This window comes from Zootoca vivipara, chromosome 4 (assembly GCF_965207765.1).
Source record: "Zootoca vivipara chromosome 4, rZooViv2.hap1.1, whole genome shotgun sequence".
Classification (NCBI taxonomy): Eukaryota; Metazoa; Chordata; class Lepidosauria; order Squamata; family Lacertidae; genus Zootoca; species Zootoca vivipara.
Window position 1 is genome coordinate 36342561 of NC_142587.1, and position 15796 is coordinate 36358356.

Here is a 15796-nt window from a genome sequence, read left to right on the forward strand (position 1 = left end):
TGTTTTTTTTTTGTTTTTTTAAATGAAACCCACAAGGTCCACCTCAAGCCCTACTTTGGATGAAATCAACCTTCCTCTGTCCTCTTAATATAGTCACTACAGGTGCTGCCTCCCTTGCAATTTCCAAGGCTACAATGTGTATACTTACTTGGGAGTAAATTACACTAAATTCCCTTCTGAGTAAATATAGTTAGTATTGGCATGCAAGTTTGCAAAGTCAGAGATAACTGCGATATAGACCTTTGTGAAAAAGCTTATATCGTGTGTGTGTGTGTGTGTGTGTGTGTGTGTGTGTGTGTGTGTGTAGAATAAGTTAATGGAAGATAATAATAATTGTTTATTAAATGTCTAGAATGCTCTTCATCTGAGGATCACAGGGAGGGTTACAATATAAAAACAAAGAAATACACAACATGGTAACAAAACCATACCACCCCCCCATGGTTTTCAGTGGCTAGTCATGATGGCTGTATTCCACCTCCACTGTTGGAAGCAGTATCCCTCTGAATCTTCTTTCTTCTTTGCAGGGGCGTTGCAAGGGGGGCGGGGGGGCGGGCTACCCCAGGTGTCATCCCTAAGGGGTGTGTGTGATAAAAATTCCCACAGTTCGTATCGGTGCAGTGGCACTCAGACCCCCGTCGGCGGTGCTCGCAACCTGCAGCGGCTCTCACACCCCCGTCGGCAGTGCTCGCACCCCCACCACGCCAGCTCTTGCACCCCGTGGTGGCTCTCTCACCCGCTACGAGCACCCTGCTGGCGGTGCTCATAGCCCGTGGTGGCTCTCGCACCCCCGTCAGAGGTGCTTGCACCCCTGCAGCAGCTCTCATGCTCCCACACTGGCTCTCTGAATGGTGTGTCCAAAAGTGTCTGGATCCACACGTCCTTTCACAGTGGGGACATAGTTTTTCGGGCGGGAGTTGATCACGGTGAGGGTTTGTCAAATGTGCCTCCATCTTAGCTCATTTCTCCCTTTTGTCCTGAGTTTGGGCTTCTTCAAAGTCCATGACACCTTTGCTAGAGGCTAGCTAGCCTATTCTTTACTTGGAGTGCTCACAGGCCAGTGTTTCCTAATTATCTGTGCTTATACTGCATTTTTTAAAGATTTGCCTTTAAAGCGTCTTTAAATCTTTTGTTGTCCAGCGGCATTACGCTTTCCATTCTTAATGTTGGGACTAGGGTCCTGAATACCAGTTTCTGTGAACTACAAGTGGACAGAGTACTACACGGACGTAGCCAGGATTCTTATGGGGGGGGGATAGGCTTTTGTTAGGAGGGACAGAATGAGATTTGTATTGAATGTATTGATTTTGATTGACTTAGGGGGCAGCTGCCCCTCCCCCGGCTACGCCCATGGAGTACTACGGTATTGCAGGCTTCCTACAGGCATTTGGTCAACCACTATGAGAACAGGATGCTGGAAGAGACTGGTCCTTCAGCCAGACTCAGCTTGGCTCTTCATTTCTTCTTGTCTTTCACTTTGGCTGAGCGATGGGGAGTTTGTTTCTTCTCCAGATGTGGTTAGGCCACAGACCCCACCACCCCCTACCATGAATCATGTTGGTGGGTGTTGGGAGTCTCCTGGAGGGTGCCAGGTTCTGCCTCCCTGCTTGTGCATGTTGGGCTGCAATTCCATGCAGTGTTGTTAAAAGGGAACGAATCCACAGGAGGAGCACTCGTTCCCAACTAGATGTGTACAGGGCTATGCATAAAGCGTGCCTTGAGCCTCAGCGCCAGTCATAAGACCCAACTCCTAGAGGCTGAGGTCGTCCCCAATAAAAGATTTGAGCCCCCCCCCCCTAAGTTAATAGCCATTGCCATTCAAATGGTGTGCGCGCGCGCCGCATCATGTGATTGATTCAACCTCAACACTTTATTCAAGTTGGCATCCCGGGCATCAGTGGGCCTCTTTCACACGTTTGCAAGGAGGATACCAGCATCCTTCGTTTGCAAGGATACCTGATATCCGACCAGCTTCCCAGGCAACATGTGCTCTTGAGCGCAAACGTCGGGGGGAAAACCTGCCCAACTTTGCCTTATGCGTGTTTTTTATTTTAACTTTTAAAAAGAAACGACGACGCCCCCCCCCCAAGCTGTATTAATTCCCTCGTCCTTTCAGACCCCATTCCAGAGCGGAGTCCTCTCATTCCTCTCAGGCCAATTAATTCCCCCTTTTTCTCCCTCACGAGGGAGCAGCTCTGCTGCTGCTGCTGCCGCGCCAGAGAAGAGGCGACGGGGCGGAGCGGGAGGCGGAGGGAGCTAGCTGGTTTTTTTTTTTAATCCCCCCCCCCTGCCCGAGCGGAGAAAGATGGCGGGGGCAGGCGCCGGCGGGATGGAGCTCAGGGAGCCGACGGGGCTGCGAGGCTGAGCTGCTGGAGAGGAGGCCGCTCTCGGGGGCTGCTGGGAGGCCGAGAGGGAGGAAGGAAGGGCGGGAATTTCGCGGTGGCGGCGCTCTCGCTCTTCCTCGGGCCAGAGGAGTCGGCGGCGGCGGCGGCTGGGCTCGTCCCGGGGCCCAACCAGGGGTGTGGAGGCGGGAAAGCGAGAGGATGAAGAGCCCGGCGCGGTGGCGCTGCTGCTGCTGCAACCCGGGGAGCGGCCCCAGTTGTGTCCCACGAGGCCGGGCCGCTCGCTAGTCCGTGCTGGAGGCGGCGCAGGGCGGCCCAGGCGCCGCGGCCGGAGAGCAGCTGCTGGAAGGGGAGCGCTTGCCGCCCAGGCTCCGGCGCGGCAGCGGCGGCAGGGCCATGCCGTGGCTGAGCGGAGGGCGGCGGCGGCGCCAGCAACAACAGCCACCACAGCAGCAGCCGCCACCGCCGCAGCAACAGGCTCCTGCCGCTATGGGGCAAGGGATGGGGCAGCCGGCTGCCGGAGGCGTCGTCGGGCCGCCGCGTGGCCGGGAGAACTCGGAGCTGCCTTTGCCCGCCGGTTGGGAGGAGGCCAGGGACTACGACGGGCGCGTCTTCTACATCGACCACAACACCCGGCAGACGTCGTGGATCGACCCCCGGGACAGGTCAGGAAGGGCGAGGAGGCCCCTTTTCCTCCCTCCGAAACGAGGCTCCCTTTAGCAACATCCCTGCCGTGTCCTGGGACGGCCTTTGCTTGAAGGCGGCGGGGCCTGCAGAAATGGTCGTCGGAAGGGAAGGGACGGGAAGGGAAAGTCCAGGCTCCGGGAAAGAGCATCTCGAGGGGCCTTGCGATTTTAACTCGGAGCGAGGGCCATCCCCCTTTCACGCTCTTTCCCCGAGTCGCCTTCCTTCCCCAAGGATTGCAAGTTTAGGGATGGACCGTTCCCGGTTCTGGGGATACACCGCAACTCCATTTTGTCCCGTGTCATTTTTTTGGGAAGGGAGGCTGGCGAGAATAGTATCGAGCGCGCCTCATTGTTCTCACTCACAGGAGACACTGGGGGTGTGTGTGTGCATTTTCTCCTTCGCAATGCCGTGAAGCCAGGACTGTTTTCTTTCCTTCTCCCTTCAGTATCTTGTTTTAGCAGATTGTGGCTTGAATTCCTATACCTCTGATAACAGCAACGGATTCTGACCTCTAAATCTTTTTTTTTCTGGGTGGGAAGGTTCCCAACAATAAATAAGTAAGCAGGCAGGACTTAGCAGTATCTCAGCTTTGCATGGGTAACGTGTTATTAGGTTGTTTTACTTAATAAGAGTAGAAAATCCCCCCTGCCCCCAATAATGCTTAGGTGTTGTGTTCTGGAGCTAAAATCTAAAACAACAACGGTATTGCAACAGTTCATTCTGGCTCTATTCTGTGACATTTTGTTTCTTTTAGAGGTTATGGCAAATGCAGCATTTTTAAGGCATACCATCTTGTATTCTGACATTAATAAGTATTGTTACTAAAATTGCTTTGGGACCATTCAGTATCCTGATGTGCCTTTGTATATGAAGCTTTGTATATGAAGCTTTAATCATCAAAAAGCAGAAGGGTTGTTTGGCTCCCTCTCTATACAGTAATAGAAAGCTGTCAGCTTCTTTTGCTGAAAACAAAACAAAACTTTCCAAACATCTAACATTAAAAGCAAAGGTTGTGTTGGTGCATAAGAAAAAACTCCAGAGTCTAGAGTTACATACCGCAGTACCTTTAATAAGAACAACCAAAACGGTCACAAACGTGACTTTTAGGAAACTTTGAACAAGTTTTTAAAATGTTATTTCTAAGTCTGAAATCCTATGCATTGTACAGTAACTTGAAAGTTTAGTAGGCCTAACTGCTGATAAAATATGCCTGAAATTGAACTGATAATAGTATTTAAACTTAGGCACTATTAGTACCAGTGACAAAAGAAGCTAAACACACCCACCCTCTTAACAGTTGTCAGTGATTTCATGTAGTGAGTTTACTTGTCAAAAAGCTGCAGGTCTTTTTTTTTGTCTAGAGCCAGCGTGGTTGAATGGATAAAACATTGAAACTGAGTCTTGAAGACTGGAGCTCAAACTGCATTTCAGCTGAAGACTTGGGATGAATTGTAATCACTTATTTTCCTATGTCTACAAATTAGAAAATAGTAACACTTTGTACAGTTGCATGATTGAGATGATGTTGTATTAAGTTGCTTTACACATGGGAAGTGCTACAGAAAACATGTTGTTACTTACTATGCCTTTGAAAACATTATGACTAGAATACTGTGGTGGATGCAAGAATGCAAAGTTTATTTTTATAGCTTTTGACATTGATCCCTGTGCACACATGTTCAAAATTTCATTCATATTTATTTGTTTGTTTTATTACACTTCAAGGGCAGCAAACATCAAAGAAACAATACAGTACAATCAAAATTAAAATAATCATAGTCATGTTTGGAAGCTTACTTAAATGCTGCCAAAGCATTTATGAATTAATGTACTGTCAAGCATTTTGTTTTTTGTGTTTTGTTTTAAAGATCTTGCTCCTGTTTGTGACTATTGTACAGTATGCTGGTGCTAAAAGGAAAACAGAACAAGCAATATCTTCTGGCAGAACTCCTTAACTGTCAGCAGGATTTCCCATGACGGCATGTGGGCTAGGGCTAAGACTATGATTCCTGTGGTGTATGCAGGCAGAGTTTCTATTTTATCATATGCTTTTATTGATCTTACTAAACTAATTATAACCATGTTTGCCTAGATAGATCAAGGGAAAGAAATATTTGGAAAAAAAGTCAGGAAAAGACTTGTTTCAGAAGGAAGCTAGCTATAATATGCTTTTCATGATCTATTTGAGAAATACTTGCAGAGATAATTCGCCTGCCTTCTTTTGAGATGCATACTACTGATTAGGGGTGCTGTCAAAATTTGCTCCAGGCTGGTTTTGTAAACTAACTTCTGGATTTTTTAAACGGCCATCTCAATGGACAGGCAAAATTCCATGACACAAACACACATGGATGGGGGGGGGCAGGTGTTCTGGTTACCTTACTCCTAGCCTCCACTAGCCCTCCCCTCCCTTCCCAATTCTTAATCTTAAACAGGAATATTGGTGAAGAGCAGAGAGAAGGAAGTTCCCCCACCCACTTTTTCTGTCATCTTGATGCTCCACTGTAGCACGTAAGGACTAAAGTAGTGCTGCATTTCAGAACTTAATAAAAGTATTAGCAAGGGCTGCTGCAGTGGTCCCAAGTGCTATTGCTTTTTCAATTCCAGTTCCTAGCACACTGCATGTCAGGACTGAAAAAATTAAGGAGAGTTCACCTGTAGCTAATATCAAGTTACGGAAAGCTCAGAGTGGGTTGTCCTGAAGTATTCTACCTGCCATCATTGGCAAACAGGGAATTCTGTTTTGTTGCATGTCTTTTTACATCTCCATGATTCTGTCTTCAGTTCGGCCTCTTTTGATCTTCCTGAGCACCTTCTGAATGTTTTCCTACTGGGAAGCTCTTGCTCTCCTTTTCATCACTTCATTGGAGTTCTTCAGGAAAGTATTCTTGGCCCTCTCCACTTCGCTCTGCATTTATGAGGAGTGGTGCGCCTACAAGCTGGGCCAGGCCATAAAGCAGTTTGATGAATTCTGCCAACCCAGTGAGTTCAGTCACGGTTTCTTGTCTGCGATCTGAGTCTCCATCACAGCACAGATCTCAGATGAGAAGTTCAAACCTTTCCACTCCGCCCAGTGCAACGGTTAAGAAATTGCTCTGTTGTAGCACAGGGCTGAGAGGAGACATTGCAGTATCTCTTCTCAACCTATCACTGTAGTAGGGGTTGCATGTGTGCACCTGTGTGTAATTATGAGAAAGAGTCCATATGACTCTTGGAAGGTTGGCTGAGTTTTTGAATGCATCCCTCTGGCTGAAAAGTGTGAGCTGCCCCTTGCTGCATGCGCTGCCTGAGTGGCCTGCCCACATCCTGTGATTTTCAGTACCACCTACACGCTGATGACACTTCTACTGCTTTGCCCCCAAGCTTTCTCCCTTCCCCAAGTTTCATATCTCCAGCTGCCTCTAATATTTCCACCTAGACATATTTCTGCTTTGTTGTCATTTTCCAAGCACTTCTTTCCTTTGCTCATTTTACTTACCCATTGAAATATTGAGCAGGCATGTAGCAGAAACTTTTTCTTTGACTGCTTCCTGTGCTTCCCACATCTAGTCCATTGACAAACTATGGTGTGTTTCCCGTTATAAAAACATGACTGTTGCTGCTTGATTCAGCAAAAACAAACAAACAAACAACAACAACCCTCTGGGCCTCACCCTGGTCATATCTTTCCTTGATTACTACATAATTTCCTCCTCTGGTTTACCGTTCTCTCACCTGGGTTTACTGCTTTTCCAGCAACTTGCTGCCAAAGCATTCACCTCTGTTGCTGCCAGAATCATTCACTACTTCTTTATAATGCCGCTCCTTAAATCCTTACACTGACTTCCTGTCCATTCCTGAATCCTGTTCAAGCTTCTTGTCCTTGCGTTTAAAACCATGTAGGCCTTGCCTTCTTTATCTCTCTAGTTTTCGTATACATTTCTATCTGTGCCCCTTAGCTTGACCACCTTTTACTCCCCTCAGCCATCTAAAGTTCTTCACAGATGATGTTTTTACTGTTTTATGCATGGAACTGTCTTCCAGGGTGCCAATGTACTTACTTCTCCTTCAAACCTATCCTCTTCTTTTCATTGAAGCTGTTGGTACAACCCACTGGTCTCCATATGTTGTTATAACTAAATCTGAATAACTGCAATACTGGTAATTAAGTTATTTTCTTGTTAACCCCCTGCCTCTGCTGTTGTTTGTTTGTTTGTTTTATACTCGGCCCATCTGGATGGGTTTCCCCAACCACTCTGGGCGGCTTACAGCACGTAAGAAATTGTAAAACATTAGACATTAAAAATTTCCGGATACAGAGTTGCCTTCAGATGTCTTCTAAAAGTCAAATACGCTAGTTGTTTATTTCCTTGACATCTGATGGGAGGGTGTTCCACAGGGTGGGCGCCACTACCAAGAAGTCCCTCTGCCTCTTTCCTTATAACCTCACTTCTTGGATTGAGCGAACTGTCAGAAGGCCCTTGGAGCTGGACCTCAATGTCTGGGCAGAACGATGGGAGTGGAGACGCTCCTTCAGGTATAGTGGACCGAGACCGTTTAGGGCTTTAAAGGTCAGCACCAACACTGAATTGTGCTCGGAAACGTACTGGGAGCTAATGTAGGTCTTTCAGGATCAGTGTTATATGGTCTTGACAGCCATTCCCAGTCACCAGTCTAGCTGCCACATTCTGGATTAGTTGTAGTTTCTGAGTCACCTTCAAAGGTAGCCCCACATAGAGCGCATTGCAGTAGTACAAGCGGGAGATAACCAGAGCATGCACCACTCTGGCGAGACAGTCTGCGAGCAGGTAGGGTCTCAGCCTGCGTGGGTAGACAGCTGCCCTGGACACAGAACTGATCTACACCTCCATGTACAGCTGTGAGTCCAAAATGATTCCCAGGCTGCACACCTGGCCCTTCAGGGGCACAGTTACTCCATTCAGGACCAGGGAGTCCTCTACACCCACCTTCCTCCAAAACAGTACTTCTGCCTTTTCAGGATTCAACCTCAATCTGTTAGCCACCATCCATTCTCCAACTGCCTCCAGACACTCACACAGGACATTCACTGCCTTCACTGTTCTGATTTAAAAGAGAGGTAGAGCTGGGTATCGCCCGCATACTGATGAACACCCAGCCCAACCCCCCTGCTAATCTCTCCCAGTGGCTTCATATACTGTAGATGTTAAAAAGCATGGGATGGCGATGGAGCTGTGAGGCACCCCACAAGTGAGAGCCTAGGGGCCTGAACACTCATCCCCCCAACACCACTTTCTGGACACGGCCCAGGAGGAAGGAGCAGAACCACTGAATAACAGTGACCCCAGCTCCCAGCCCTTCTAGCCGGTCCAGAAGGATGTCGTGGTCAATGGTGTCGAAGGCCACTGAGAGATCTAGCAGAACTAGGAAACAGCTCTCACCCTTGTCCCTAGCTCGCTGGAGATCATCAACCAGCACGACCAAGGCAGATCATCAACCAGCACATCCTCCAGGCAGGTTGAGTCTGGGCCCCACCCCCTAGGCCAGGTGGAAAGGGCCTTGCAGGGAGTGGTCTTCAGCACTCATTTCCATCGCTTTAATCTGTAGACTGCTTTTTGTAAATTGCTTGATCGTGTGACCCTAATTCTTTTTAAAATGCCATGTGGCACTATACATTTGTCACCTTATTATATATATAGATTAAATTTTAACAGGCGCTTACTTTAATCAGATTACATCTGTTCTTGTTTGATTTTTTTTTAAAGGAAAGCTGAGTATGTTGTCCTTTAGAAACTAGTCATAAACATTTTATCTACATTTCCAAGAAAGAATGTTTGTGAGTATTATGCATTCCTATGAAAGAAGAAATATCTGTGTGTTTCCCTATACTGAATTGTGTTTTCATAACTGGAGAGCTTGAATATCAGCCAAAACTACTTTACTAGAAATACGCATGGAATGTTAAGTAAACCCATGAAATGTTGTGCTTTTGTTTTTTACAAAACAGTAAAAAAATTTTGCAGCTTCTTTTTGTATTAATAATGAACGAAGGGCACTAGCCAAATTTTTGAATAATTTTATTTTTTCAACACAAACTTCGTTATCATGTTTTCCATGTTTAGCTCTAATAAACAGATCTATGGGCAGGATTCAAAGAGCTACTTTGGGCATCTTCAGTGGGACATTTTGTTTTGAAAAGCAGGTCTTGCTATATCACTGCTTTGCTGAAAATCCTTGTGGTTTCAAAAACAGTTTGCCCTGTGGCATAAGGAACCGGCATTTGAGAAGCGTAATATAAAATTTGTTTGGATGTATAGACGGCATTGCAAGCTGTTTTTTTAAAAAACAATTCTTTCAAATTGCTTCTAACATAATATAAATACTCTACCAACCCAGGAGCTAAATCAGGGGTAAAGAACAGCAATGGGCTCCCTTAGCTCCTGACAACAGGCAGCTCATTTTCTTTTGCCACCTGACCTGTGCTCAAAGTAAAAATGAAGTTCAAAGCAAAATGTTTATTTGCGGGCATGGCTTGGGCTGCCTCCCGCAGTTTGGTCAAACTCATGTTTGTAGCTTCGAGAACACTGTCCAACCATCTCATCCTCTGTCGTAACACACATTAAATAATTGAAGGTTGCACCAAAATTCAGATGAAAATGAGAACCGTTTTCCTTCTTTGCAAACTGAATGAAGTTGTTAGATGATGGCTTAGTGAAACTAGTACAGTGGTACCTCTACTTACGAATAACTCTACTTACAAATATTTCTACTTACGAATGGAGCTCCGTCTGCCATCTTTGATGCGGTTTAGATAGGATTTTTTCTACTTACGAATTTTTAGATAGGGTTGCTTCTACTTAAGAATTTTTTCTCCCAATGCATTCCTATGGGATTCTACTTACAATTTTTTTTTACTTATGAATGTGCGTTCGGAACGCATTAAATTCGTAAGTAGAGGTACCACTGTATTGTATTTAAGCACCTGCTTAATTTGTAGCTGGTACAGCTCTGCTGTACAGAGCTATGGGCTTGGAAACCTCAGAAGCTTCTCTTAAAACTTGTGAAGTGTGAAAGTCTCTCAATGATAAAAACAACCTTAATCAGTAATACTTTTAATAGGCAAAATATGTATAGTTTTCAACTAAATAAATACATGAGCAGAATGACTTTGCTTGCACTTTTTATTTCCTCTCCTTCCAAATTTGCCCCCCCCCAACTGTCCCCAAATATGCTTCGTATTTAGGGGGCATGCAGGAGGATGAGAGGGGGAAGGAGTCCAAGTGAATGTCATTCTGCTTGCACCACTTAACACATTGTGTACCCAATGTGGACCTTCCGGATCTCCACTCGCACCTCCCTGACTATTGATAATGCTGATTGTAGTGTAGTCCAATACATCTGGAGGGCACCTTGTTGGCTACCCTGGTCTAGTATGCTAGTGCATGGAACAGGAGTTTTATTTCTCTCCTAATTGAGATTGTTGGGATGAAGAAAACTTGGAGAATGCAGGGCACCAGGAGTGGAGTGTTTGACAGGACTGTGAACTCAGTTCTAGTACAGTGGTATCTTCGGTTGCAGCAGGATCCATTCCGAAGCTCCGGTCGGATCCCAAGATTTCCGCAACTGGAGGTGCCTGTTTTACGCATGCGCACGGCGCAATAGAGCGCTTTTGTGTGTGCGCACATGGCGAAACCCAGAAAAATACTTCTGGGTTTACTGTGTGCGTATCCTGAAGGATAAGTAACAATAGGTGCACATAAGTTGAGGTACCACTGTAATGAAAACAAATTTCTGAGTTAAGTGTGTGCTTAGAGGCACTCTGTTCCATAATGCCGAGAACACTGTCCCTTTTACACTTGTTTCTGGTTAGTTTATCCTGGGGTTCTAGTAAAACGTAGAAGATCCTGCCAGTGTGCCCATCTCTGCTTAAGAGGATGGGGAAAGAGATGGTGATATATGCCAATTTAATACAGCTGTGGATTAGATGATGAAGAATATTTTGCACAATTCTGACTCCCTTTAAGTCTCATTCTTGTATATCCAAACTGTTTTGCAATGGAAATCATTCTTATTCTGGACTCCCTTTGTGCTAGGACACACTTCTCAAATTCTCATATGCCATTCAGGCACGAAACTGGTTAGGGAACTTGTTGTGAAAGTGGTGATTAGTTTGATATGAATTACTTTATCTGTCATTCTGAATTTCACTTGCTACAACATCGGTGAGCTTACAAAAACTGGTATGCAGTATTTTTTCTCCAGTTCTAAGGATTTCATTTGCAGATTGACTAGAGTTCTAATGCTCTAGCTAGATGACTTTTAAACTTAATTTTAAAAACTATTTAGTACAATAGACCTACTTCAGTTTCACCATCAAATAATGTGTTTCTGTGATTCCTGTTCCTTCTTTTTTAAATAGTATACTTATGTAGACTTACGTAGCAATCGGGCCAAAAAACAACAAATAATAGTATCTTGAAATAGTACCCAGATTTCAAAAAGCAAATAAAATGACATTTTTAGCTCTTTTAAAAAATCATTCTCCTTGGCGAATTCTCTTTGTACATGCTCCTTTTCTTTCACTGTTTTTTGAAACAGAGTTTTCTTAGCATTCAGGTTGTACACACAGCAGAGCACACTATTGAGCTTTTTTTCCTGCTGTGTGTAGAACTTTTTAATGTGGGACAGAGACTGAAGACAAGAATCTCTGTCCCTTTTCATACTGAACTGAGTAGGGCCTACTCATGTAGCCATTTATATAACCAGAATCCAGTAAATTTTCCCGTGTGCTGGCAAGAGGGGAGGAAGATTGCGTAAGCCTGAGATGTATCTCTGCCTTGGCATGTGTACAAGCTAGACATCAAAGATTTGTGTAAACTTGTCTGAATATTAAATGCAAATTAAAAAATAAATAGGCTTTGATTTTGCTTGAATGTTTAGGTTACATGCTTCAATCTTTGATTATCTATTTTTGTTAAAATTCACATCAAGCTGTTCATTTACCTATGCCATGAGCACATAGTGGGTTTACAAAATACTAAAAGGCCTTGAGACTGCAATATTTTTTCATATAGAATAGAATAGATACTTTATTATCATTGTACATAGTACAACAAAATTGAATGGTTTATAAATGTTTCAGAGAATTTATAGACGTACGGTATGGTCAAAGTTCATGTATAGAAAACTGCAGTGAAGATGAGCCATTATTAAGCAGAAGGATGTTTTTAAGTTGAGAATCAATCGCAGAGCATCTACAGTTCTGGTCTGGAAAATATGTGTCTGCCCGTGGAAACGCATTTATTTTGCTTTTCCACGAATAAACCTTTCAAAATGCAGGATTGTAAATTTGTAGCTTAAATATTCTTTAAGTATGCATAAATGTATATTTAAAATACACTCTTGGACTTGAAAAAGCTCTGTGGTGTCTATTTTTGGTGGAGACGGAAAAATTAATGAAAATATTTTTAAAATGTCTTATGTTTATCACTATTTTTATTATTATCTATGATGCCAGCATGACTCCCAGCTATTTATAATGAATCCAACTATATATATATTTTACACACATACATCAGAGAAATTGTAGTGCTCATAATATGGCAGGATTTCCATTTTTGTTCTACTTACACTGAAACAGCTTTTTGCTACGCTAATTTTGAATATCAAAACCAATTGCTTAGTAATTGAATATATTATTAAGAAGAGCCTAGGCAAGTGTTTTATCTGTAGATTCATGTTAATTTTTTATTGAACAAAGAGCACTATTCCATATTGGAGGGTTTTCCCGCCTTCCCCTTGCTGTATTTTTCTTTAGCAGGACAGATTTGTTCTTTCTGGTATTCAGGTAAAGGTACTATATGTAAAAGAAAGTCCAATACAGCATTTATAAGTTGTGGAATGAAAGGTATGCTTGCTCTAGTTCCTTCAGGAAGAGTAGCAGACTACTTTCCATGTATCGGACAGCTATATACATACTGTTTCCATTTCCAAATCAAAATATTTCTCCTTCAGTTGGTGCCTTGGCAGTGGTGAGGAACCTTTTTCAGCCTCATAGGCTGCATGCCAGTGGTGGGTGGGACCAGAAGCAAAAGTAGAGGAGCAATGAATGTGACTTTTACCTTTGCACAGAGGTTTCTATATACACACATCCACCTCCTCCCCACATACGTAACTCTTCTTCATCCAGGCAAGCAAGAGGCATCACAGTTGAATGGCTTATTCCAGCAAGGAAGAAACATTCAAAGGTGGGAGCAGGGCAAGGCAGGTGAGGATGTGCGGCCTGAGCAGAGTCCCCTAGGTTTGAGGTCCTCAGCGCCTATCTTAGAGTGTACTTGTACACTGGAAAAAAGTACTTTTAGTGAGGTAGTTAAATAGTTGTGGCAGGCATTTTGATCCTGAGCTAAGCTTTTTATTGCTAGGCATAATCACAAGCATTCTCTACATCAGCAGAAGTCATAGCTTGCACAGATAAGACACTTTGTACTTCTGAGGATGGCAGATGCTTGTAAGTCTGCCTGGATAAATGAATTGCTGCAAACTATGAGCAACCCAAAATTATTGACAACCAGAGGCTAGTGGATATCTATCTACAATAGCTGCATGGCTTGGGCCAGGGACCTTGTGATGTCGAACAACACTGGGTCTGGGACAGAACCCTGTGGCAGCCCACTTGTCACTTCTTTCCAGGATGACAAGGAACCATTGGTGAGCATTCTTAGGGTTTGATCAGTCAACCAGTTACAAATGCACCAAATAATAACACCGTCTAGCCCACATTTTACCAGCTTCTACACAAGAATATCATGAGGGACTTAATTGAAAGCCTTACTGAAGTTAAGATACATCACATCCACAGCATTCCCCTGATCCACTAATAAAAAGTCTGGCATGACTTGTTTTTGAGAAACCCGTGCTGACTCTTAGTAATCACAGCGTCCTTTTCTAATTGCTTACATACCAACCAATTAATTAGGTGTTTTGATACGAACAGCTTTCTCCAACTCTGTCGTTATAGACAAAAAGGCACTGTCTTTATACCTAACATTCCTAGCTGCATATGCCGCATATAGTTAAGAGAAGCTGGTAAAGTGGAACAGTATTAAATTTATATTTTTTGTATGATGTATTGGTAAACTTCGCAAAAGGATTTTAATTCTGAAACTAAATGTTCTGTGTCTATGGATTTTATAGCTGATATGACATAAAAACATGTTGGTATAAGGGTGTTGCCAGTTAAAATATCCAGCTGTTACAACACTTCCAGACTGGCATCCAATTTTAGTACACCCAGAAAATAATTATGCAAATAGGAGTACTTGACCAGATTTTAGATGTGGTGTGCTCAGTGGATATTTTTTTGCATGCATTTGTCTTGGTATGGAAACTTGAAATATTATTGCTACCATTTGAAAGAGACTATGACATAATGCTTGATGAAACATTTGATATAAAGTGCTATGCATAGTATTTATTTCATTTGCTGGTCTTTTGTACCTTTTGGTTAAGAAGAAATTTAATGTTTCTAAACCTGCAGATTTACCTTGTCAAACTATCAATTTTAAGATTTCTGTATAATGAGTCACAAAATGATTACTATACTGTAGTGAGGTTTTTGTAGCTGTGCCATTCTTAACAAAATGTATCAAATCTGAAAAAAATATTGTATCCCTGAAATATATTTGTGTTTAGTTCCAGTTAGCATAAAATTTTTCATATCTTCTCACAGTGATGGAACCTTTGCAAGGGCCATTTTAGGGTGTGGGTATTATTTCTATGTTGTACCACCTCAATTGTTTGATAGCATTGCTAGCTTGAACAAGAGCATGAGCTTTATAGCTAGCAGTTTCTAGAGAGGTACACAGTAAGCTAGGATGCCACCCATCAAATGGTTTACCAAATTCATTAGTTCAAATTGAAGTACAAATTGCAGTGTTCAAATATCCCCAAGTGCCAGGAACGTTTTGTGTCTGATGCAGGCCCAATTGCGACCACGTGAAGATCTCTGGATGCCAGGTTGGAGACTGATATCTCCACCTGGCTGGCCCCTCTCCAGCTTTCTTGAGCAGGTAAGCAGAGGAGCTTATTTATTGCATCTCGGACCCAGGGCCATGGCCTACTATGTGGCCAGGTTGTCTGGGAAGATTAGCATTGGCACACACCATCTTAATATCACACTGTCTTTACCTCTGACCTATCCTTTGTCTTCCAAAACTTCCAAGACAGCTGAAGGCCACCCTGTATTGGGACGTTTTTAATGTTTGATGTTTTATTATGTTTTTATGTGTTGGAAGCTACCCAGAGTGGCTGGGGCAACCCAGCCAGATGGGTGGGGTGTTGTTGTTGTTGCTGCTGCTGCTGTTGCTGTTGTAGTAGTAGTAGTATCATCCACCCCCCTTTTCTTCAAGGTGGGTGGCTGTTGCTGTTGCTGTTGCTGTATCATCCACCCCCCTTTTCTTCAAGGAGTACCTGGCTCACCCCACTCCTTAATTAATCCCTACAACAATCCTGCATAGTAGGTTAAGAGGCTGTGGGTTTCTTGATGGAGTGGCAAGTTGAACCCGAATCTCCCGGGTCCCAGTCCGATGCCCTAACCACTATACCACATTGGCTTCTGCTATAGGGGAGCTATATAAATTAAGTAGGCAGTTTACATAGTTGCTGGAAGGAGTTTTCTGTAGGTTGAGCATTCTCAGTGAATTACTTCTATGTGGGATACGCTAAAGAGATTTAAGTTCTTTCATTTATCATTCTTCCAGCAATGTACAGCTCACAGAAAAATGCCAACAAGCACCTGATTTCTAAGGACA

General features: G+C 43.7%; 1 protein-coding gene across 2 annotated transcripts in view; it reads left to right on the forward strand.

The window, feature by feature from the left end:
• The first annotated feature begins 2284 nt into the window (after positions 1-2284).
• WWC3 (WWC family member 3) overlaps positions 2285-15796 on the forward strand; it is a 60585-nt gene continuing 47073 nt past the window's right edge. For both annotated transcript variants that reach the window (XM_060273486.2, XM_060273487.2), the window contains exon 1: positions 2285-3007. In XM_060273486.2, the coding sequence (XP_060129469.1) occupies positions 2739-3007 (269 nt within the window). In that variant the 5' untranslated portion in view covers positions 2285-2738. The remainder of the gene's footprint in view (positions 3008-15796) is intronic.